At 35.9% G+C, this 26,710-nt stretch overlaps 1 protein-coding gene across 18 annotated transcripts in view; it reads right to left on the minus strand.

The window, feature by feature from the left end:
• C2CD5 (C2 calcium dependent domain containing 5) overlaps positions 1-26,710 on the minus strand; it is a 65,205-nt gene that overhangs the window by 11,670 nt on the left and 26,825 nt on the right. For 11 of the 18 annotated variants that reach the window (XM_030456931.1, XM_030456935.1, XM_030456923.1 and 8 more), the window contains 7 exons: positions 11,098-11,212; positions 9,259-9,447; positions 7,440-7,631; positions 5,830-6,016; positions 4,566-4,730; positions 4,127-4,267; positions 2,874-2,937 (listed from right to left, as the gene is read on the minus strand). In XM_030456931.1, coding sequence (XP_030312791.1) covers positions 2,874-2,937; positions 4,127-4,267; positions 4,566-4,730; positions 5,830-6,016; positions 7,440-7,631; positions 9,259-9,447; positions 11,098-11,212 — 1,053 coding nt within the window. The remainder of the gene's footprint in view (positions 1-2,873; positions 2,938-4,126; positions 4,268-4,565; positions 4,731-5,829; positions 6,017-7,439; positions 7,632-9,258; positions 9,448-11,097; positions 11,213-26,710) is intronic. The other 7 variants (XM_030456973.1, XM_030456958.1, XM_030456948.1 and 4 more) reach the window with 2 other exon arrangements.

The raw sequence follows: 26,710 nt of genomic DNA on the forward strand, positions 1-26,710 counted from the left end.
CCAATAGCTTCATCCACAAAACATGAAACTCCTGACTAGTTGGTCTTGAGCAGGGAGAGGCATTCAAAGTAGATTTTGAACTCTGATAAAGATATACTTAAGAATTCTTGTAGGAAGGGTGAAAACCCCAAATTCACCACTGCTCTGTCTTGTTTCTAATTGACACACTACGTACAAATGAGGAAACTTACTGAAAAGTGAGATGGTAAAAGCTAAATGGGTAACCCTTGAAAGTCAGGATAGTAATGCTTTAAAGATACCACCTAGAGACTGAGTGCAAATATGCAGCAACTACTAACTTAAGAAGACAAAAAGAAAAAAAGAATAATGATTGAACAGTGGGTTAAGAAGTTATAAACTGCAAATAGGCAGTGCTGAAAATCTAAAGCTATAGCTAGAAAAATGTGACAGGGCCTATGTACATGCACAAAATAAGCTAGAAAAGAAATCATGTAGCACCTTGTGGGAGGTATAAATATTAATAATTGTGTTTCAGAATATCAAAGCAGAAAGCTTGCTGAAGAGTCAAGTATATGCAGAGATTATAACGCGACAGTGGAAAATACACATTTTTTTTTTACATCAGTGTTCACGACAGTAATGGAGATTTCCACAGCAATGGAAAACCAGTCATTTCCCACCAGAGAATCTATTTTAAACAAAAGTATCTGAAGGAGATACATGTAGGCAAATGAAAAATAATGATTAATCTACACAATAGAGAAGGCAAAAGATGAAATAACTAACTGGCATTTAACTCAATCTTAAAATGACCCCATCACCAGAGGAGAAGCTCCTTTAATCTTCAGGTAGTGAGGTGCTTTTAGTGACTGAGACCTAATAATTTGCTTAATATAGTATCTGTACTACTGACCTAGGGAAGCTATTCCAGAAAATGGAGTTCATATGCAGACTGAAAAACAAGACTCTGCAGAAGAGCTGACACTTTTCTAAGCAATAGTAATTGCTCACAAGCTGTCAAGAAGCATGTAGATAAAAGGTATCTGACTGATAGGAGTCTATTTTGGACATCAAAAAGCATTTGGCAAGATCATTCACAAAGGATTCTAAGAAACTAACATGCTGAACGGTAGAATGAAGTACCCCTGAAGAAAATACAATTACTGTTAGATTGGAAAGAGAAGGTCGAAATAGTCTTCACAGTGGATACATCTGTAACTGGGGATTGTATGCTTCACAGATACTCTCAGCTTATCTGCACAAGTGAATAAAATGAGGTGACTGCTGATGGCCTTATTTTAAGGTCGTAAAATCAACTGCAGTAGGATCTAACAATTGATAATTGATGAAGAATAAAAGATTTAGTGGTAATAATAGATAACTATGACAAGGATAGTTCTGAGGTCAACTGTACTCAATTATAAACACTGATACCAATTATTAGGAATGGATTAGAAACATGGGAAAACTCATGAAGATAAGAGAGGGAGGACAAGGACAACCAAATGTACAGAGCAACTTCCACGTAATGGTTGTTAGCCTCTTATCCAGATCCATTAATTCTGTAGAGGATATGACAGGTATCCACACATCCACAAATAGCGTGAGTAAGGCTGATACAAAAAAATGACTCAGTGTTCTTCCAAAGATAAGAAAAAGGAAAAAGTGGCTGATACTAACCAGGCACACAAAGCTGGCTCTTACATGGGTACAGAACGTGATGCAAAGTTCTGTCAGCACTGAAAGATGCACATGGGCTCAAAATAAAAACAGCCAAATGCACAGAAAAGTTTGAGAAAGGTTACTCTTTACAAAGACAGTAACTTTATTTCAGGATGCTGTTGAACTATGAACTGTTAGCATGTTATCATGTGGGATTCTTTTTGTTTTCCTTGCTTTTACATTAATGCTATATATACATTCTTGCCTGATCCTTCTCAGCAAGCAGGCACTGAGTGATTCAGTGCACCTCCTTCTTTGTTGGGTACTTAAGTTTTTAAATGCAGACAATTAAATGGACCTCTTACAAAGTTCTATGGCCAGCAACACAGCCTGAACAAGTTTGTAATGTCAAGTAAAAAGATACCAATTTCAAATATCATGAATGATTGAATTCTGAAAATTATTCCTTTTAGTCAGTTTCATGTTGTCAAGTTGCAAAGCTTTTTAAAAGTACATCTATAAGAAACAGTGAAGACATTTCTATTAGAGGAGAATCTTCTACTCTATTTCTATTTGACTTCATGGCCTTCTATAGAAAATTATCAATACTGCCTTTGATAAAGATGCTGTGGGTGATATAAGAATTCCATATGATTGTGGACTTCACTTTTTTAACAGCAAAGAATACAAATGCAGTGAACACAAAGACCTAAATTGACAGTATTGGCACAATCACAAAGCAAAGAAAATATAAATGCACTTGCTGAACAAGAGTACTGAAGGAGCAAATTGCTCACTTTAAAAAACATTCTTGAAATACACCACCAATATGTCACATTATATGGCTACAAATGCTACTTAAAGAACATTCTGTTCTCCGTACTTCGATTTTCACTGATGCTGAAACCAACAAAGCACCCATTAAGCTTAAAAATCTTCAGACTGGCATGTTCCAGCAGAAAAGATTCACTTGTTAAACCATTATGAATTAACAACAAATTCGAAACAGCAGCACAGATCAATGAGCTCTGTCACACCACACAAATACTGTATTTACTTCAGCCTTCATCATGCAACAATCCCTAAAAAAGGCTTAATGACTTGTTTTTCAAAGGTGTATCTGACAAGCTAAACACTTCAGCAGTATTTTCATTGTTACTCTTGAACTTGTTTTTTTTAAATAAAACCCATTCTATTCTGTTATTTTGCAGTTTACAATAGTAATTAGAAAAATATGATTTTAACAATACCAGAAGGTGGTGGCACATCTGTCAGTAAGGAATGTACATCTTCCATTGCATCTGTATCATCAATCTGGAAAAAGGAATGACTGATAAAAATCATGCTGCTGTTGTAGTCACAAATCTCAGAAAGATGCAAAAATTTTGTCATAAAGAGAGACATATCTGGCCTAGATTTAAAAAAAGATATTCTATGAACCAGACCTCTGAATCTTAACTGACAGCCTGCAATATGCTTATCCCTTGAAAAACAGTTCTCTCTCTCTGCATTAAGAAACTGCGGTAGATAAAACTAAAATGATAAAAAGAGAATTCTTAAAATAATTTAAAACTCTGTACAAAAGTCCACACAAAAACTCAATTTTTTGCATCTAGGGACATTTGGTTAGTAGAGCTCTTACTACACTGATGCAATCATTCTCTGCCTATTCCACAAAAAACCTTTCCAGGACTTTAAAAATCTTGCTTAGTCTGAACATCAGAAAACACATGAGAGGAATGGCCTCAAGCTGCACCAGAGGAGGTTCAGGTTTGATATTAGGAAAAATTTATCCACTGAGAGCGTAGTCAGGCAGTGGAAGTGTTGGAGTCACCATCCCTGAAGGTGTTCAAAAAAACATGTGGCACCATGGGACATGGTTTAGTGGGCAGGGTGGTGTTTGGTTGATGGCTGGACTTGATGATCTTAGAGATCTTTTCCAACCTCAGTGATTCTATGCAAATCAAATAGGAAATGACAAATTTGGGGATTATTAGTTTTTCCTATCCAAATAGCTTTGATTTATCCAACTTTCAAACACTTCTGTTATTTTAAATCAAACTGAGATCATATCTGTTCTGCTACCTTTTATAAATTTTTTTGTGTCATGTGTCTCTAGGTTCGTTCTGCCTTATAGATATGCAAGAGACCCAAGTTTACCCCTAATTACCAACATTTTTGAAGCAAGCTTTTTTTGAAATTGTTTCTATTTTAATTCCAGTATTGAAGGGTTCTCTGTCAGGTATTGTTTCTGCTTTTCTCTCTCAAAATTAAAGAAGTTTTTTTTTTTTCCTCCAAAACAAAAATACAGACAGCCCGACCTCTCACAACTGCCTTCCCAGCATCTGATATAATTTCTTCATCACAGTTATTCTTATCACCTTTTCATAAAAAAATTAAGTGAACAATTATTTTATTCTTGAAAGGTCAGAGTTGGGAACTGTCTTTTCTATATATGTATTTCAAGAAAGGTATGAAAATGAGTATTGAAAACACTTATCACCTCCAAGACAAAAGCATCCTTTTTCCCATGTGAAAGGTCTAGCTCTGTAACTTCATCAGAGCTTTCTGATTGAGATCTTAATAACCTGGAACGTTGTCTTGGCTCTGGAATGGGAGACCCGATGATTTCTTCAGGTAGCTCCTAAAAAGGACATAAATGTTAAGATTATAAAATGTAGCTTAGAAATAATTTCAATTATAAGCAATTTGTTAACAGTTCCAGGAATCAGAACATTCTGGAAATAACATTACTAAGAAATAAATTTAAATAAGTATTAACCCATTTGGAGCCCTAAAATTAGTTAAAAGAATCTATACCTCTATTAAAAAACAGTATCTGTTCTGAATTATTCAGTCAATAAGAATTTATGAATATACATGGTGTCTACCTATTTTTACTCAGAATGCTTAATTTTCAAGAATATAAAATCTTTACTTACTGGAGGAATAATCTCATAAAGTTCCTTGTTTTTTGCTATTGTATCATTTATTTTCTTTTGCATGTGAGATATATGCTGCTCATAGGTGCCATCATTTGGAGTCTTCCCAGCAATCTGAATACCACCAGGTGTTGGCAAAGCTGCTAGATACACACCTGTTGCAGACTTTTAAAAAGTAATTTAGAAAAATGAGAATTACATAAACATGTACTTATAATATTGTCATATAAAGTTTACCACAATGCCTATGATATAATGGTCAGCATTATGACATGCACATTGTAGCATAATCTTTTTTCATAATAAACGGATCTCTGCTTCTCCACTTCATTTATGAAACCAAAACACAAAAAACCACCCCTATTCGGGATTTTATTAATTAAATTTATTCTTTTAATGAGAATAATTTCTTTACTAATAGTCTTTAATAATAATTTTATAATTAAATTTATTCTTTTTAATAAATACTCTCCTTCTCATGGGTCTTTTCTATGGAACCCTTAACTAAAAGTTCCAAATGAAGCAGGAAGGAAGATCTACCTATAAGCCTTAGTATATTTTTTTCATAGGCAAGTGATAGTTTCAAAGACTTTGGCCATTTACAGTATCATTGAAGTTGTGACGATCCCATTTCTATTTCCAGAAAATAGATCAGAGAAAAGAGCAGGCAAGTCAGTCAGTATTACCCAAGCATCCTCTTACAATGATACACAAAGAAGCAGCAAACTTCACTGCTCTAACCCCACTTGCAAGATTGTGCTTAGAAAATACTGTTAATGAACATTTCTCAGCTATCTCTAAGACACTTCAATCTATGGTTTATTTTTACAGTGCCAAAGAAGAGGTGACACTTTCTGTTGTTAGTATTTAACCAAAAGTTTTATTGAGAGACTTTAATGAACTTATTTGTCACGGAGCTGTAATGCAACTTGAAGAGAAGGGATCTCTGGACAGGACCTCCAGAGAACACAACTGTTTTTCCATAATTTATGCTATTAAATAATTTAGAGTTTGTTTTCCTTGCATCCTCTTTCTAATAGTCTTGTCCTCTAGGAGAGTTTCAAGTTATTCAAATGTTTTTATGGTGCCGAAAGGCAGTCTGTTGTGATTTGGCAACAGTTAGAAACCTCATCCCTTTCCACACTTCCTTTGTTCCTAGAATGACATTTTAATCTCTCTAGTTACTCAAAATTCCACTTGTCTTTGTGTCCTGTCAAAAAACTGTAAGAAAGCAAAAGAATACCAGGACTAAACCTGTACTTACTGCCAACCCCATTAGCATATTTTCACCCACAGTGATCTGAATTCTCAGCCCAAACAGAGCATTCATTCCCCTCAGCTTAAGTTTATTCATCAGTTGGGTGTGCACTTCATATTCCATAAATGGCAAGAGATTACTGATAGATGTTGCATTTGCTTCAGCTTGAGCTTTCTTCTTTAGACGGCACAGCCTGACAGCAAAAACAGGCAACATAAAAATTAAACTTATGAAACAGAACAATATATAACCTCAGCAACATTAAAAAATATTCACTTATCAAATAGAATGCAAAAAACTACAAATACTGTACTGTTCTAGAACACTGAATGAAGTAATCTCTGCTTTCTTAGAACTTACTTAAGGACATACCAAGACAGACACAACATGCATCGCACAGGGTTTTTGTCATAAACATCAGACCAAAACACTGCAGTGTAAAGAAGTTTTCTATGAATTCCAGACAACTACCTACCAGATGTTTGGCAAAATATATTAATATTGCTATCATGTAACAGCACTGTTAAAAACTTGCCCTGCTCAATTTTGTCAAAGCAAATACTGAACAAACACAACTTCTTTGCTATCCCAAATTGCCCGGTATTCGTTAAATACCTCTCCCCAAAACTAGATAATTCTTCTAGACTGCTGCAACTGTATAATAAAATGTCATTTCTTTATAGGGACTACTTGCAACTCTCTTTCCTAAAAATCTGTATTTTCAGCTTTTCTTCTAGTAACACCTCATATGCCAACATGTAATTCTGTTGCTGGAAACCTCTTAAAAATTTCAAGTACAAGCACAGAAAATTACATCTTCTGGTAGAACTTCTGGTAAAATTCCTATGAACACAAATATTGAAGACACACTTTGGGTTACAGAAAAAAAGTTAGTGCCCACACTGTTTAAATACTAATCACATTAAAAATGCTTATCTTAAAATAATAAGAAATCCCACACCATGTTTGATAATATGTGAAATACAAAAGGAGTAGCACAGAACACAGTAGCTCCAGTAATCCTGCTCTAGCAAAAGTCGGAGAATGATAACCATAGAATATGAAAAAAAATCTCAAGTGAGAAAGGACTTCAGAAGGTCTCCAGTCCAACTCGGTGTACAAAGTGTGGCCAAGTTCTTAGCTCAGACTAGGATGCTCAGAGCTTTATCCCGAGAAGTCCCCAAATATGGAGACTGCACAACCTCCTAAGCAATCTGCTCCACTGCATGACTGCCCTTACGGGTAGGCAGTTTTTCCTTATATCCAATCTGAATCTCTCTTGCTTCAATTTATGGTCATTGTCTCTCACTTTCCACTAAACAGAACTGAAGATCCTGTCTCTAAAACCTTTTTATAGGTGCTGGCAGACTGCTGTTAGGTCCCCCTGAATCCCTCCTCTCTCTGGACTGAGCAAACCAAGCACCTGCAGCTTCTCTTCATAGGGCAGGTCCTCCACTTGGTGGCCTTCCATTGAACTTGTTCTACTTTTCTGATACCTGTCTTAACACATAGCAATTCAGCATTGAAATGTAAGGTTTGAAGATATACTAGATTTTTGCTACAGAAATTCTTTCAACGATCTCAAAATTTTATTAAGAAAACATTTTGATAGATACCTTGCTTGAATGAGACATCCCTTCCCAATAACTATTGCCTCTACAGGAAGATCAATGGTGGTGAAAAGGACATCAGGAACTTTTTGCTTCCTGCAGTTGTAACAGTAAGTGAGGTGAGCAGGGAATGGCATGTTCAGTTCATCATATGGTATATGGCAAAATCCACAACCTGGTGGTGAAGCTTCTTCAATCCTAAAAATACATTATGGAGAAAATACTTAAAACATCTGCATCTTATTAACAATCATCAACAAACAAATGTGTATAAATACCTATAGATACCTGCTTAAAACATACACTACAGCTGTATTCTGCTCCATTCATAATAATGTGATAAATATTGCATTTTATGAATTAGGCAGCACACTACGAGCTAAAATGCTATAAATAAAACTTGCATTAAAATGTGTTACACGGGGGTCAAGAAAAAGTACATAAAACAACCAATGATATATATAAAACTAGAAGATTACTGAACTGGCTTTATACACTGATTTCTAAATGTAGTCTATGGTACAACACTTGTACAGAGACTTTGTTGTACCAAACACAATGTCTCTTACATGGATTGTATCCAGATACTTACAAAAACCTAAGGAGCAGAACATAAAACAACAAACCAACCATCCTACTGAGCAGTAGCACAATATATATTAACATTGTAAGACAAATAGCAAGGTTATTTCCTAAGATAAAGTATCAGACAAAACTTGTTATTCACTTAGAACACTTTGCCTCTCTCCACCATAAGAAAAATCCAGGAATGACCATTAAAAGAATACAAACAAGGAAAATATAGGCTAACTTCATCACTGGAAATTTATTGTTTCACATAAACAATTCTTCTCAGTGAATTCTGAAGAGATGCTTAAGTAAATCTGACAGGTTTGTAACATTAGTTATCAAAGACTTTGGCAAATATATTTGCCTCAAATATTTGTCTGTTTAGTTGTTTTGGCTTCCTGTGGCAGTTCTATTCTATCCCAAGGCTCTTGGCATCGATGACATATGTATTTTGATAAAAATGCAATTTCTTTCCTATTAGGGACATGGCAGTTGTTTCTCTACATGATAACGTTAATATGGAAACAAGTATTTTGGGTTTTAGAAGTCTACCTACACAAGAAGATAACAGCCTCCTGCTAACAAAGTAAAAGATTAATAAATAATACTATGTTGGCAGGGTTATTATGGAAAAAGTAATGCAATTACTAAGGTATAATAAATAGCCTTACTTATGACAAATATATTGCCTTGAGAAAATTGATGACTATCCAGAAAAATAAATAATACAAATATGTATTAGTTAATCTCATTATTTTTTCTAAAAAAATAACTGCCTTTTCCTGGTTTTCAAATTTTATTTTTAAGAGCAAGAACATAGTGAAATGTTTTCCTTTCAGTTTTGTGATTCTGTTCACAAGTTCCAACTAAAACAAACACCTTCTCTAAGAATCTAGCACCTTCTTTTTTTTAGAACCAAACTATTTTATCTCCCCCACAGCTCTTAAATATTATATATAGAACATATATACACATATTACAGCCACAGCAGCATTTGGCTTATGTAATTTATCATACATCTGCCATTTTCTATAGTGTGATATGAAGTTGAGAAAGATACCTGAAGAGCAGCAAAGAAAAAAACTGAGTTATGATCTGTGGTTAGTAGTCAAATGTGTTACCTTATTCAGACTGTTAGAAATAAAAACAGAATATCTAATTTGGTGCAGAGTTCCATTACTTCTGTTGTTGTTGTTGTTAGTGAAAAGCAGTAAAGTGGTTGGTCCCCATCCTGCACTGTAACACTGTAACCTACCCTAATAGAGAAGAACTATCTTGGCTCTGAGGAAAAAAATCAACCTCTCCCTTCTCTGACCCTATGGAAAAGAAGCCAGGCTGCCATGACAACCTTTGTTCCAAACAGCCTTCCATGGTGCCATCCTGAAGAAACCTAGGGTTCAGTACAGCTGCTGTGCCAGACGCAGACAAAATACAGACCTCTTCACTATAAGAGAAAAGAATTAAAACAAAGTGAATTCCTACTACTTAGTGTCACTTTTATTTAAAACTATTACATTAACAGGCTGGTACAAAAGTCTTGATTCTATGAATTTGATATAGATACTAATTTTGTGCATTTGTGCAATTTTATCCATTAAATATCACAAGCCATCCTCTTCTGTATTTAAACCATGACATAAGAGAAAGATTAAAGAGCTTTTCCCCATTCTAAACAATATGCTATAACATCACAAAAGCTAACCATGATTAGTATGGTTCTCAATATTATGCTCAATAATGCAAAGAAATCCAGCCAACCCATAAAAGGACAAAACATTAAAAAAGAAAAGAAAAAAGAAAAAAAAAAGGCATAATTGTTTACCAAAGTAAAACTGGAGGTGAGAGTCTCATCATCTTACAAACTTTCAAAGTGAAGTAGTTACAACACAACATTGACAAGGGTGAGTCTTGGAGGATAAAAAGTAGCAAAACAGTAAAATTTGACTAGGACCAACTACAATAATGATACACACAGCATGTAAAGCACCTGGCCACGTTCCTGATTTAGCAAAGCTCTCAGAAGTGGACAGCACTATCACAGAGCTTTTACTATTTCTGAAACTGATAAATTATAAAACAAACCTCTAACACTTAGTACTTAAGATACTGTGTCATTAAAAAGTACAGAGAAAAACTATCCCACATTTTCTAGAATGATTGCATTTTTATTTGTTGTTTTTCTTTCCAGAACAGTTTTTCATCTGTAACTTGTGACAGATGAGTACTTACAAACAGAGCCTTGCTCTGGAAGCACAGAATAAAACTGAACTGGCAAGTAAGCATGGGAACTCTAATCAACTATTTCATTAATGATCAAATACTACCACATGAAATCCTTAGGAAAAATTGAAGTGTGAAATAAACCAATAACTGTTTATCTATACGCTGTATATTCTTTGCACATACTTAAGGTAGAAAAAAATCCTATAAAATATTTATGCTTTTTACTAGGAGTCTGACAGCCAGAGGAAAAAATCTGCCATTTTAGCACAAGTTCACCCCTCAGCAGTGCAAACTTTTTGCACATTACAACTCTGAGGTATACATGGTCTTTAATACACCAAGCAAGACAGGACACAACCAGACAAGACAGCATAACTAGCACCTTTAAATTGCATTTAACACATTCCTAGTAAAAAATTTATGCCTTAACTTTGAAGTTCACCATTCAAGTACTGGGCTGCCATTTGTCACCCAATAACGAAACTGCAATACATACAGTTTTAGTAACAGCTTTAATTCTTTAAGTAGATAGATTAGGTTTAGGGATCTTCATAGATAGATTAATATTCTTATTACATAAGCAAATATGTCAGTTAAAAAAAAAACAAACCACAACCCAAATAAAAATTGTAATGTTCATTGTAATGTTAAAGTAAAAATTGAAAACCTAATAAAAGCCCAAAACATAATTAAAAAAAAAAAAAAGAAACACAGTATTGAAATATCAGAAAGTTACTCTAACAAACTCTCCAAAACAGGGATACTAGACAGAACCAACAACTATGTTGAAACAGTCCGTCATTTTGAATTCACAGAAGATGAAGTAAGTTTCCTGTGACATTTTGAAAATCAAATCATCATCATGATTTACCAAATGCTGGTTGATTCACTGTAGCCCACTACCGCATGACAACCCAATGCCTTGGCATGCGATTTTATTTCTTGTCTGATTTCTGCCCACCATGTATCTCGTGTCTCTGGTTCATCTGAAAGACAAAGTGTAAATGAGTTCACTATTCTGCACTGTGTCAGCATAAAGCTTCATGCAATTAATCTGAAAAGTCAAATTTCTCAAATTCAAATGTTTTGTTGGATCTGGACAGTTTTTATTTCTAAGCTATTTCACTTCAAGCAAATACTAATGTTTGGTTTTTTCATTAATTTTCTTGTTTATCACCCCTGCAAATAGGTTCTGACAAATTACAGCATTCTTATTGTTGTCCATATGACAGTAACACCAAAATACTGTGGGTACTGTTCCAATCTCTACCCACTTGAAGATTATGCTGTCAGTTTCCAACAACTGGAGAGCAGCATGTAGCTTGCAATACAGCATCACAGATACAGCATCTGTAATACTGAAAAACTAGAACTAGTAATGAAAGAGTATTTGTAGTAATAATGTTTTGCTTTGATATACACCTGACATTCTAAAATAATCTGAATAGCTTTTCCTACTGCAAGCAGTTCACTCTTAACCAGATTTTTAAAATATTTGTTCAAGACTACCACTAATCAAACACATGACTCTGCCATCATTATTTCAGCATTTCTGAGAAGCTGCAAATATTTGAAACTACTTTTATGATAACAACATTAAGAAGTACAAAATGTATGTTAACTATTTAATATAATTACCTTTATTGTCTTTGTGGTTATGTGTTAAAATGTCTCCTACCTGCTTTTTTTGAACAGTACATTAAAAATGCAAAAGACTGCTACTAGATTAAGTTTATGTGATGCCTTTACTGTAACTGTTCAGCAATATTTCCCAAAACTAATGCTCTTGTCTGGAAAACATTTTACATATGAAGTCAACGAGTATTGTATTAGTTTCTCAACTGTTTCTCCTTACAAAATGGTTTACCTGTACCAGTAAACTTAGCTGAAAATGGTATTGTTATTACATAAAAGAAGCAGAGAAAAAAGTAAGAAAAAGTAACAAAGTAACAGCAGGCACTCAGATGCTACAGAGGGTTGGGTAGATAAGATTTTTACACAATTTCCCTGAAATCAATTGAACTTTGCGTAGATACAAACTTCTATCCATTGAGCTACCTTACTAAATCATAATTTAAAACATCAATGCCAAAACCTGAGATTGATTTGGAACCAATTTTGTACTATAAGGAATACTTACAAATATAGTGTATGATAACCCTCTATCATACACTAGGTTCTCTGACAACATGACAAACAAAAATGAAAGATGCAGGTATACATATATTTTGAAATTTACTGAAACAAAAATACTGTACAGCAATGTGTATTAATTCATGAATTTACCTCAACTTTTTATTTAGATGTAGGCTTTCACCTTTCTAAAAGAAACTAAATATAATTTTCTAATTAAAAAACAAAAAAAAGAGCACAGAGGTTTGTATATTCATCTATTCCTAACTTCATGTTAATGCTTCATAACTCTTACCATTGTACTCACTAACTCATTGTACCTGGGTGTGCAGACTAAAGTTTATCCAACCTTTGCTTTAAGAAATGCACACTGAACAGAAAAAAAACTCTACACTGATAGCTCTTAGGAAGGTTCTCCACAATCAAGACAAAAATTTAGACATGAAGACACAAAACAAACTCAGGATTTTTATGAACTTTATCAGTCATACTCCATTATATCCGAGTTCACCCTCATCAGGCTGCAATGCACTAACAGTAGAACCTCGAAGCACTGCACTTCATTGTTTCTCAGCATGGAAAATACTGCTCAGACGTTTCCACTGACTGGGAAAATCAAATGCTTGAGATGATACACAGTAATCCTGACTCAGATGACTGGAGTAGTCTCACACTTTTTAAGCTTTCGAAAGCTGGGAATCGTGTAAATAGCTGCATTATAACCTACATCATAGAGCTGGAGTTCCCAAGCTCAGCTCTGAGAACCCTTTGTGGTACACAAGGGACAGCAGGAGACAAAATCCCTTCTCTTTTGCATGTGCACCTCTGAACAGAGGCTGCCACCAATTAATGGCAGTAGTGGTAGGTGAACCGTTACTATGGAAATCCATTTTAAGGCAAAGGCTATGACATCGGTGGTTCAACGGTTGGACTCGATGATCTCTGAGGTCCCTTCCAACCCAGCCAATTCTATGATTCTATGATCTGACTAAATGGAGAGCTGTATGGGAGATGTGAGACCTCAAGCACACTCTAAGTGTTACCACTAACTCTGTATGGTGGCATGGACATGGATCTTGGGAGCAATTCCTCCTTCTACACCCAATCAGGGACAAGATAATTGCTTATCAGTGTGCTTCTCCCAGTAACAAAAAAGTGTAAGTAGTAGGAGAAGTGGTTCACTGACTATGCAGAACAATTCTTGCTCAATAGAGTTGATAACAGGCAGTTGGATATAAACATGACATAAAAGTCACACAGATTTTTGTACTTCACAGAAAAACACCTACAAAGGATAAGTAAACTTTTTGTATACATAAACAAAGATAAAAAAAGCCAATTTTACTTCACAATCACTTCTTTTTTCACACCTTTAGGTTGAGTTAGTCAAAAACTGCTCCTACTTGTCACCAATGAGCTTTCTATGACAGTGCAAGAAAATGTGAAGTCGTGAATGAAGGAGTTGAAAGTTAACAGATGAAGCTAATGGGGATGAATAAGGAAAGTGCTATGGAATAAAGAATAAGATTACAAACAAGAATATGACATAGAAAAGGTATGTAGCCACAGTAAAAATGAAACAGAAAGAAATGTTGAAAGGTAACAGATATGCTGAAGAGGAACAGAAAAGGTAGAAATAGTGACGGGTCCCAAACTCTATACAAACATTTTTAACTTTCCTCCATAAAAAATTTACAATTTTAATTAATGGTTAGGAACAAGTTCCTAAGACAGTTAACACAACTCTCACGTAAGTTATCTACAAGAACACTTTATCATAATGGAAAGCACATATTATGGTCAGGTTGCTCAAGACTATGTCTTGCTAAGGGAGCATTTAACCCTTTGCTCTGAGAACCTGTTCAACATCAGAATTAACAAAACTATTAACTAAAATAATAGAATCAGTCTTTTAAATTCTTATTAGAGAACAATTGTCCAGCCATTGACTTCAGTGTTAAAAAGATCAGGCCCAACACCTTTCAAAAAATCCAACAAATTGTATAAGTTAAAAATTTCTACAAGTCATGCATAAACAACTGTTTGTAAAGAAGACAGGGTCCTCTGCTTAAGACATGTAATTCACTACTTTTTTCTTCCAGAATGAGGCCAAAAATACGATTAAGATTATCATTTATATATAAATTCATGGTTAACATTAACTTACCTTTGCCTATTAAAACACAAAATGATTGTCTACAATTAAAATCAAACACCGTGACATCGCAATAATAGATTGATACAAAACACTGAATGCAGTGCAATGTGTAGCATTCATATCCTTCTGACAAATATTTTCACAAGCAGCCTTTTTTTGACACATGAGCCACACAATTTCACACGGGGATGCCATAGTAGCATTTACAAGTTTAGTAAAGATAAGGATTTACATAAACAATTAAAGGAGTTAGGGAAGCAGGATGGCATGTGTCCAGTACACTCCGTTAGAGTGCCTGTTTTTGGTTTTTTTTTGCTAAGGCAAAAGCTTAAGAACTAAGGGTTTGCAAAGCAGATTCAGCAGACAGTAGCCAGAAACGGTGGGTATTTTGGCGCATGCTTGGATCAGGTGACAGTACAGACTGAAAACTATGGCAGCTCACTGAAATGGTTACAGAAAGTAATGGCCCTGGATTCTAGGTGGAAGCAAAAAGGCAAGCATACATGGCACTCAATCACAAGCTTTTCTAGCATATCTACCAAGTAGTTTATAGCAAGGTTTATCTACAACTTCAAGGAAAAAAAGGTTGCAAAAATTACACTGCTATTATGCATCTTTTATTGGAAAGAGAAGACTGAATATTAAACCTACTTTTGTTCATGTTTCAAAACTGGCATGATATTTATAACAAAGTGGAAGCAAAGCATACTCTTTCTAGAACTGAGACCTGAACAATGTTATCAAAAGCACTCTATTCTGTACAAATCATGCCAACTCACAACCTCCTCCAACTGAAATTTTCCAAACTTATTTTATTAGAGGTTTAGAAGATACAAACAGCACTGTGTTTATTTTGTGCCCTAAATGTTCCTTTAGCCAGTTCCATGCATGGCCAATTCATCCCTCTCTTTCCTTCAAAACATAAGGTTGACTTTTGTGAGGATGCACTGTCGACAGGACAACACCTTGTTCAAATCTTCACCTGGAGATAACCCTAGACATTATCAATACTTTCTGGTTCACAAGAAGCAACCTCTTTCCAAAGCTATTTTTTAGAGGTTCTCTTCTGCAGCACTTTTCAAAATTTAGCTAGAATCTGCTTTAAGGTAGGTCCATACACATTTTTTAAAACTGAGTAAAAATTAAGAAAAGTGGTCTCTTGATTACACAGATTATGCTCAAGAGTTACGGTTAAAGCTGAACCCCTTTGGCAACCCTTTGAGACAACTACTCTGATGTAGGAACTATATGATTCATTTCAGTCTATTTTAATATTGTATAATTTCTTAAATATTTGCATTTATTATAAAACATTCTGAAATGAGGAGGAAAATCATATTACAAAAATCTTCACAATCTACAAATGACTTACCAGTCTTTTGTATCAAAAATGGCAATGGAAACACCAGTAATACTCTTTCTAATTCAATTTCTTTAGTCTTTCACTAAACAGAGTCATTATCCAAACTTTCTTATCCCCTTATTCTTGTATCTTTTTTATTTAAACCATTAATCATCTTATACAGAAAAGTGTGGGGGGGGTTTGTAGGTTTGGGGGCTCTTTTCGGAGACATCTTTGTTAGGTTTACAAGTACCCCTTCCTAGACCTGAAGGTTTAATTTAATCCTCTCCTCTCTGGCTATTCCATAAATACTAACATTTCCTATGACCTTTTAAAATATTTAAGTATATAAACAACTAAATCTTCTTGTCTGTAAAGTTTAAACACAAAGCTCGAGTAGCAAATAACTAAGCTTACAACAGTCTAATCTAAAATTTTCAAAATATTTTCAAAGCCACCTCCATCCCTTTTTAAAAATGACTCATTATATAAAGAATATTTGAATAATAAATCCACCAAAATGTGGTTTCAATAGTTCTACTGTTTGCAGAAACTTCCTGTTTTAATTTCCAAGTAAAAAAATAAAGAGTTTACACATGAGGTAGAAAGCATACATAAAGTCATAAGATTTTCAATAGCACAATACTGTCATAGTCATACACGGTCATAAAAACACTATTTAGTGTTAAGGGGGACACACTTTCATTTAAGATTTTCTTTCTGCTTCCCTTTTTTTAAGAGACAGTTGTCTGTAGCAGCTTAAAGAGTGACTGTTGATACACAGTTATCAGCAATTAATGGGAAGATTTATACAGTCAGGGATAACAACTACAATCCATGAAATAGGTAAGCAAATGAGATGTGGTGGGGAATGGAGTTAAATCATGCTGGGGGCCAGTCACACGTGGTGTCCCCCAGGGCTCAATACTGGGGCCAGTCCTCCTGTCTTTAGCAATGGCCTGGATGAGGGTTTGAGTGCACCCTCAGTACGTTTGCAGATGACAACATTAGGGGTGGGAGTGCTGATATGCCAGAGGGTAGGAAGGCTCTGTAGAGAGATCTGGACAGGGTCCTGCACTTGGGTCACAACAATCCCATGCAACACTACAAGCTTGGGGAACTTGGTGAAAAGCTGCCCAGAGGAAAAGGACTTGTGGGTGTTGATCAACACACAGCTGAATATCAGCCAGCAGTGTGACCACGTGGCCAAGAAGGCCAACACCATTCTGGCTTGTATCAGAAATAATGTGGCCAGTATGACTGGGGAAGTGATTGTCCCCCTGTCCTCAATACTTAGGAGGCTGCACCTTGTGTACTGTGTTCAGGTTTTGGCCCCACACCAAAAGAAATGCACTGCAGTGCTGGAGTGTACCCAAAGAAGGGCAACAAAGACGGTGAAGGGTCTGGAGAAGAAGTCTCATGAGAAGTGTTGGACTGAACTGGGGTTTTTAGTCTGGAGAAAAGACTGAGGGGAGACCTTATCACTCTCCAGGACTACCTAAAAGGAGGTTCTATCAAGATGGGGTTCAGCCTCTTCTCCCAAGTAACAAGCGATAGGACAGGAGGAACCAACCTCAAGTTCTGCCAGGGGAGGTTTAGATTGGATATACAGAAAAATTCTTCACTGAAAGGGTTGTCAGGAACTGAAACAGGCACCATCCCTGGATGTATTTAGAAGACTTGCAGATATGGTGCTGAGGTACACAGCTTAGTGGTGGACTTGACAGTGACAGGGCAACAGCTGGACTTGATCTTAAAGGTCTTTTCCAACCAAAGAGATTCTATGACTCTGCAATCTTTAAGACTAAAAGATGTGAACCTGAAGATTCTGCTTTTAACACAGAAACTGAAGGAAGGAGTTTACTGAGATTTATCAAATGAAAAATAAGATACACTACAACAGCACAGAACTGTGCCAACCACAAAGAGAACCAGTACACTCCCTCCTACAAATTTTAAACTACAGACAAAACATTCAGCCTGGTGAATGGTATTGAATCAATGTTTTTCTGCTACATGAGGTCCAAGTGCACATATCTCACTTCTCAAGCCAAAACTGCTGAATAAGCTAAAAAGCAGGTTTTATGTCTGGATGTAGAAGAAATTCTTCAATTACTGAAGAAACAATTTTAAGAACTTTTAGGATTAACTGCATCCAGCTTTCATGCATTTACAGGACAAGATATTTCAGCTGGCTGATTGAACACAAACCCATTCATTTGCAGGGCTAGTTTTCTATTGGATAGGTCAGGCCAAATCACCAGATGACCACCAGAAAGCGCATGAGGACATGGCAGGAATCATACAGAAAAGCAGCATCATTCCTTTTAGTGGCTGCTCACTATCGAGGAATGTTTGCTTTAACATCAAGATATATCCCAACACAGAGAAGCAGCAAAGTGTTTCTCTTAGGAACATTCCCATAGAAACTCTTGAATTTTTTTCCTATATGCAAATTCCATGAAAAAGCCTATATCACTGCTAGAAGGCTAGTGAATACTGTTTTTTCTTACAAACAAAAAAAAAAGTTACTTTAAGTAGGAAACAGAATTAACAAACTCGCCATAGCTTCTGTATCACTTATACAGGTGAATTTATTTGTAATTTGGTTAGAAACATAGGGAACTGTAATTCAATTAAGGAAATTTTAAATGGATCAGGAGATTTTTTTTTTCTTACCTATCTCGTCCCTAAGAGGGAATTATAGAAGTCTTCTGGCTTTTGGAATGTTACTTAATTTCCCATCAACTAATTCTCTCTGCCATATATTCCTGAACTGTATATTCCCCAACAGCAAGCTTTGAGATGTCTCCCTGCATTTGTTCCTCATCTCAAGCAAATATTCCTTAGAAAAGATTATAATCTTTGTAAGCCTTATGACTGATATCACTGAACACAAGTATTTTATATAGTTTTCAGTGACTGGGGTAATGGCTTTAACCTGGAAGAGGATAAATTTAGGTTAGACATTAGGAAGAAATTCTTCCTTAAGAGGGTAGTGAGACACTGGCAAAGGCTGCCCAGAGAGGCTGTGGCTGCTCCCTCCCTGGAAATGTTCAAGGCCAGGTTGGGTGGGGCTTTGAGCAACCTGGTCTGGTGGAAGATGTCCCTGAAGTGGGGTTGGAACTAGATGATCTTTAAGGCCTTTTCCAACCCAAACCATTCTATGATTCTATGAAAGGAATTCGATTTAGTAACTCTAAACAGAATGTTCCAGATAAACAGCATATCCCAGATTTTTGTAATATTGTAATATTTTAATATTTTAATATTGTATAATTTCTTAAATATTTGCATTTATTATAAAACATTCTGAAATGAGGAGGAAAATCATATTACAATCCCAGATTTAAAAAGGAGAGTAACTACTTAGGTTTTTATATTCCAAAAAAACCAAAGCTACACTGCTCTGTGACTGTCTCAGTCACAGACTGCAAGTTATAGATGTAATTGATTGTAAGAATAAATATGTAAGAATCGCTAGGACAGACTACAGCATACTTTAACCTTCTCTGAATATTAAAAGTAATCCTTGAGGCAACAGTTTCCTGTAAACTGGTTCAGAAAATCTGAAGCAAATATCACCACTAATTAATAGCCATAACAATGTTTTTTCGTTTAATATTTGTGTTATTTTTTGTTCTAATTATAGACAAAGATCTGATTGGAACAGCACAAGCTGCAAAAAGTACCAGCTTTAAAACAAACAAACAAACAAAGAAAACTAAAACAAAAAACCCAAACAAACAAAAAACTGCAATAATACCAAAATTGCAGTAATTTAATTTATAGCTAAAGGAATCCACAATGTGATATAACTTACAATTTAAAAAACCGAAAAACTAAAATAAAATCAAAAGATACAGCATTTGAAGACAAAAAATGATGTTCAGAGTATTTATATATCTATATATTAAACCTAAAAATAAAACTACTAAAAAATTCTTTAGAAGTTTAAATTTCACTGCACTTCCTTAGAATTATAAGAATTCAAAAGTACTCCCCAGATATAACAAAATGTTAAATATTGGAAATTAAATTTGTCTCTGGAAAAGCAGTGTTCCCTGCCTGAACATGTAAATTTGCAAGTCCAGCTTTTAGTTATTATTTTCGTCAGTCATTCATCCTCTAATGGTGAAGTCCTCACAGCTGTGCACAAGGTTTCTCTAATCATGAGTGGATCACTAAAGAAGATCTATTTTAATTGATCCTATTACAGTAACAAGGGCAAGGTCTGCCACTTTGAAGAGCTGCTGGATAACAAACTTTTATCTATCTTGTTTCTCTCTGTTGCTTTGTCAACTTGGCACAGTAAATACAACTTATTTAAAAACATGAGCAGTCTTCAAGGGACATCTGCAAACAACTGCAATAAAGCAGAACTGGAGACACTATTCTGTTTTCTTAATCCACACCCTAATTTATCTAACAAAAAATTAAATCACTCAACAAACACAGCTCGATGTTCACAGACAAGACTACTGCTTTCTGGCTGACTGCCCCACAGACTATCTACCTCACTGCACAACTGCAGGAACAGGATGGTAATGTATGGCACAAAATGATACTGCCCGTTTCCTATTCAGTGTTACACTCCTCAGGCTCTACACAGTTACACTCCCAAAGAAAGCTGATCAATATTCAAAGATCACCTCCTCCAAGCCCAGAAGCAATGCATCCCAACAAAGCAGGAAGAAGGCAAGAATTCCAGAAGGCCTGCATGGATAAACGAGGAGCTCCTGGACACACTTAAGACGTAAAAATAAAGTCTACAGAGAGTGGAAGAACGGAGAGAGGAGTACAGAGAAGTTGTCTAAGCAGTCAGGGATCAGGTTAGGAAAGATAAAGCCTAGACAATTAAATCTAGCCAGGGACATCAAGGTTAACAAGAAAAGCTTCTACAGGTATGTTAGTGATAAAAAGAAGACTAGCAATAATGTGGGCCCTCTCCAGAAGGAAACAGAAGACCTGGTCACACAGGATATAGAGATGGCTTTGGTGCTCAATGATTTTTTTGCCTCAGCCTTCACTGGGCAAGGGCTCCAGTCACACCACCCAGGTAGCAGAAGGCAAAGGCAGGAAAACTGGGAGAAGAAAGATCCCTGGGCTGTAGGAAAAGAGCAGGTTCAAGACCATCTAAAGAACCTGAAAGTGCACAAGTCCATTTGACCTGACGAGATCCATTCATGGTTCCCAAAGGAACTTGTAGATAAAGCTGCAAAGTCACATTCCATCATTTGAAAACTTGTTGGGGAAACAGTTAAGAAATCTACAGGTTGTGAGCAATCCTGACTTACTTCATCTTAGGCCACATTGGGTTAATGGTTATTGAGGCCTAGTTAGAGGCTTTCTGAGAATGAGCTAATGGGAAAGAGATAACTTAATTGGCAACAGAAGAGGAAAATAATTATGTGAGAAGAATTTTTCCGTGAGAATGGTATGTTGATTGGAATACAAAGCCACCTGCATGATAAGATGGTGTAAACAAGGCTTCTCTTATATAAGTGAGTGCAAGTTGTTAATAAACGATTTCATACAGTCATATTGATGTGCACATGGAATCCTTAAGCCTCCGCAGACTGTTTTCCCACAAAAACTCATGTCAGTCTGGTAAAGTTCCCACTGACTGGAAAAGAGGAAACATAACTCCCATTTTCAAAAAGGCAAAAAAGGAAGATTTGGGGAACTACAGTCTCATCTATGTGCCCAGCAAGATCATGGAGCAGATCCTTATGAAGTCTCTGCTAAGGCACACAGAAAACATGCAGGTAGCTTGCAAACTGTAGACAAACAGCACAGCATCATCAAAGGTAAATAGTGCCTGACAAATCTGGTGGCTTTCTACTATGACATTTATCTGGATTTGTACAAAGTGTTTGACACATCATCCCGGTCTCTAATTGGAAAACTATGGATTTGATGGATGGAACACTCAGTGGATAAGGAATTGGCTGGATGGTTGCACTCAAAGGTTAGTGGTCAATGGCTCAATGTCCAAATGGAGACCAGTGGAGTGCAGATCCTCACAGGCTGCTACAAGGACCAGTGTTGTTTAACATTGTTGTCAGAGATATGAACAGTGGAACTGAATGCACCCTCACTAAGTCTGTTGATGACACCAAGCCACGTGGTACGGATGATATGCTGGACGGAAGTGAGGCCATCCAGAGGGACCCTGACAGGCTTGAGAAGTAAGCCCATGCCAACCTCATGAAGTTTAATAATGCCAAGTGCAAGGCCGTGCACATAGGTCAGGGCAATCCCAAGCACAATTACACGCTAGGTGGAAAATGGACTGAGAATAGCCCCAAGGAAAAGGACTTGGGGGTGCTGGTTGATGAGAAGCTCAACATGAGCCAGCAATGTGCAATTCCAGCCCAGAAAGCCAACCATATCCTGAGCTGCATCAGAAGAGGCGTGTCCACCATGTGACCCTTCCCCTCTACTATACTCTTGTGAGACCCCCAACTAGAGTGCTGTGTCCAATTCTGGAGTCCTGAGCACAGGAAGGACAGGGAACTCTTGGAGTGAGTCCAGAGAAAGGTGACAAAGATGATAAGAGGGCTGAAGCACCTCTTCTATCTATGAAAACAGGCTGATAAAGTTGGGGTTGTTCAGCCTGGGGATGAGAAGGCTCCAGGGAGACCCTACAGCAGCCTTCCAGTGCCTGAAGGCAGCCTTTGGGAAAGCTGGGGAAGGAGCTTTTACAAGGGCTTGCAGTGATAGGATGAAGGGTAATGGCTTTAAACTGGAAGGAGGTAGATTTAGGTTTGATATTAGGAAGAAATTCTTCACTATGAAGGTGGTGAGACATTGGAACAGGTTGCCCAGGAAAGCTGTGGATGGCCCCTCCCCTGGAAGTGGATCAAATGATCAAATGGGAGGTATCCCACCCCATGCAGAGGGGTTGGAACTAGATGATCTTTAAGGTCCCAACCAAAACCATTCTGATTCTATGATTTCAGTTGTTATATTAACAGAACCTCTGCATTCATTATTTCTACACACTCACAATTGCTTATTTTGTTTTAAGACAAATGAGTCAGAGAAGCATCTCTGGACTTCTGGACCCAGGTAACTTTTCCTACAGTGCCTCCTGAAGTGAGTTCAGGACCTCAATGAAACTGCATTAAGAGACACCAAAACCTCATAACCTACAAAAACCACTGAAAATATTAGTGCACAGGGTCGAAGATAAATGGTACTAACAGAATTCAAAGTAAAAACTCAGTGACAAAAAAAAAACAAACAAACGATGGCATTTCATTATAAGAAACATGGCATACTGAAGAGCTTCAGTTTTAGCATGTAAGGAGAGACAAAGAAAATATCTTGTGCCTAATTCAGCTCAGATAATGTTCTTATCTATTAACATTTAACCAGAGTTATTTCTATAGGCCTATGATTAGGGTCAGTTAGAACTTATGTTATTTGCCACTTTCCTACTATACTATCTGAAGACATTTTACAAGGACATTTTTGCCTGTAATTATGTAGTTGTTAGGAAGGTGTCCTTTAACTGGAATTGTTCTAGTCTTCTTTTCTATTTTGATCCAGCAAAAAATTCTACAATTACATCTTTGCAACCAGAGTGACACATCATAAGGCTTAAAACACTCACTGTAATCCATGAAGGAAATTATACCAAGATACTATACCATATTTTGAAAATATGAAGAGTTATGTGTAAGAATAACAATTTTCCACAAGAACAAGGATCTCTCTCTTATATACTATCAATTGAAAACAAACTGCAGTGGTGCAATAAACAACAGTTTCATCACAGCATTTCTGCAGTGAAAAGTGTATGATGGCTTTCACACCATTAGCCAAGTTTCAGGAAGGCTTCTAAATCAATATGAACAGACTACATAGCATTACTGAATATTAGGCAAAGAATTTTGATAGACCACACTTTATTCAGTTACATAAATACCTACTCAAAAGAAAAAAACTAATATAAGGTTTATATGAGGTTTCATTAATATAAGGGTGTACCTGCTTCAGAAAGAATATTCAAATACCATTCACATTAACTATAAAAACCATTTAGGAATATTCACTCCTCTGGAAAGGTTGGAGAGTTTCTGACAACTACCTTAACCATATCAACACATACAGATGTACAAGAAGTCAACTTGGAAAATTCTCAAAGATAAGGCCAGGGGTCAAGCTTAAAATGTTGGTTTTCTGCTAATTCTGAATGACAGCTACATCAGACACTAACAAAAACATTGATATTTTCTACTGTGTTTTCACAAGTATGCTGCATTTACACTCCAGACAGAAGTATGAAATGTAATTTGCACATTCACTGCATGTTTGTATTTCTGTAAAAGGAAAGCGTTCAGTTACAGAACCAAAACATATTCAAGCCTTCCTCTTGCATTTTCTCATATACAAAGCTAGAGCTGTGGGGAATTTCACACTCCAGCAGCGAGTCTGCATATCATGCCAGGAGCTCAGGGATCCTTAGTAGTTTTATTAACAATATTTTCTTCCTTCATCTTTCTGACCCTTAGAGCTGAAGAATCACTGCAGAAGCAGCTCCCTGAATAAGGAGCTTCAATATGTAGTAATGTGAGAGCACTGTATATTTTACGGCTATGAAATAGCCATATGCAAAAGCAGTCTCCTTACAACAAGTTTCTAAAGGAACCTTTTTCCCCTGTATTTAACCTCGTGGACAAACTTCCACAAAGACCCAGTCTTCTGGATCATGGATTCCTTTTTATGCTTTTACATTTATGGCACATTCTTTAACTTTTTCAGATACAGCACTTATTTCTTCCACTTTAATCTGCCTTAGTTTCTAAAGACTTGTGCTCTCACCTCTCTTTCATTTTGCAGATTCATCTTGATCATAACCTTTTCATAATTTTACAGACATTTAAACAATTTTTTCATTGAACTATATGCAAGTCACAGGTTATTAACAAGATTAAATAAATGCCTGAATATTTTAAAAAAGAAAAATAATCTTAGCCTACTTATGGTTGCGATTACTTTCTTGCTAAGGTGAATGTAATGTAAAGATGTAATGTTTTCCTTAAGCTGTATAAATCCTTGCTCTCCTTCAGGTCAAGTATTAGCCAGCAATGAAAAAGTTGGAAATAAAGTTCTAGGAGGGTAGATTAATAGAAATCTTGACCTCTAGTTTTTCATTTATAGGAGATCTGTACAGCATATTGGTTATTACAGTCTAAAACACATTAACTTGCATGTAATCTGCAACTCTCTTATCCATACAGTCAGATGCAACTAATCTCTCTCTTTTCTCCTTCATTCAGCAATGCACTTAACACTGCAACAGAATCAATTTTCCAGGTATATGAGCATAACCTGCTCAGCCCTAAACAGCAGGATTAACCAAGACTTATTACAAAGCTGCTGACACCTGTCAGTGCAACAGAAACACAGAGTTCTCAGCAAGGTATTCACTCTAAAATGACTGTTTGGTTTAGGTCTCACAGCTCCAAAATTTCTGTGTAACAACCATTTCTGGGTATAAAGTGCACTTATATACACACATACACATATATATACATCCTCCTTCTTTTTTCCTGTTGGCTCCAAGAAACTTAGGCTACTGGTTTTGGAAGTTATGTCAAGAAGTGAATTAATGACTGCCTCTAAGCTTCCCAGACTTACGTTTCTGGATCACTTTCTAGCCTATCTAGAATTTTAATAAATTAGAATTTTATTCTAATACAATTCTTCTATGGTAACATCCTACTAAACAGTATGTCAAGGAAGCAGCAATTAATTCAAACTTTTTAAGGTAGCACAGAAGATGGAAAATTTCAACAGATTTATAACACCTTGGATCAGGGTATGCTATACCAGTAATAGATCTCAGAATTTCATAATGCTCTTTTAATACAGAAAGTAAAATTAATTTTTAAATATTGATGCTTTATTATTATTATGTTAATTATTGTTGCAAATAAAACACAACACCCATAAAAAACCTCATAATTGTAATACTATAGGATGTTTACTGTAGCAAGAAACACGGATACAAAAATGAGGTCTAATAGTTTTAGGCACTACCTATTACTGAACTATTTGTAAAACGAAAAAAGCATCTAGATAATTTAAACTGAAGTTTAGAACATGACATATAGCTCACTGCATCAGTGAAGTATGAAAAAGTATGAAGAAGGAGAATTTGTTTCCAGGGGAAACAAACACTTAGAGGCCAGCTTTATACCTTCTTTTCTGTGCTAGCTTTAAAAACATCAAAGTTTGACAAGGTCTGCTGGCTTGGATATTACATACAGAGAAATTATGCCTGCCTTCCTTACAAAACATGTTACATTTCCAGAGGAAAAGAGGGGGGAATAAAAACCTTAATTCTACTCCTAACAGGCCAGTTACTCTATGTAGCTTTTATGTAGACTGCATCATTAACTCATCCATTCTCTCTGTAGCAAATCAGTTACACACTTGGATTTCTGAAACTCCATTAAAACCAGAATATTGTTGTTTTTTTTTTTCAAGTTACATATCCAAGTGATTACAGTGCTCAAATAATTATACTGTAAGTCCTGCAAGCTTACAATTATGTTTTCCAATACAAGATTTATGAACCAACAAATGCTGGACTACTTACTAGTCTTTTCTTTAAATAGTCCCTTTTATCTATCTTCTGTTAGTTCAAATTTTTATATCTATTATTTAAACAAACACATTTCCACTAAATTTTACACGTGTACAGCCATTCCTGAAGAAAGTGCAAGCTCATGCAAAACAAAACTAACCTACAGCTTCCCTCCAAATCAAACCAACAAAAAAAGAAATTATTTAAAAACAACAACAGTAAAAAAAAAATTATACCTGACATGATCC

The sequence above is a fragment of the Calypte anna genome, chromosome 1 (assembly GCF_003957555.1).
Source record: "Calypte anna isolate BGI_N300 chromosome 1, bCalAnn1_v1.p, whole genome shotgun sequence".
Taxonomy (NCBI): Eukaryota; Metazoa; Chordata; class Aves; order Apodiformes; family Trochilidae; genus Calypte; species Calypte anna.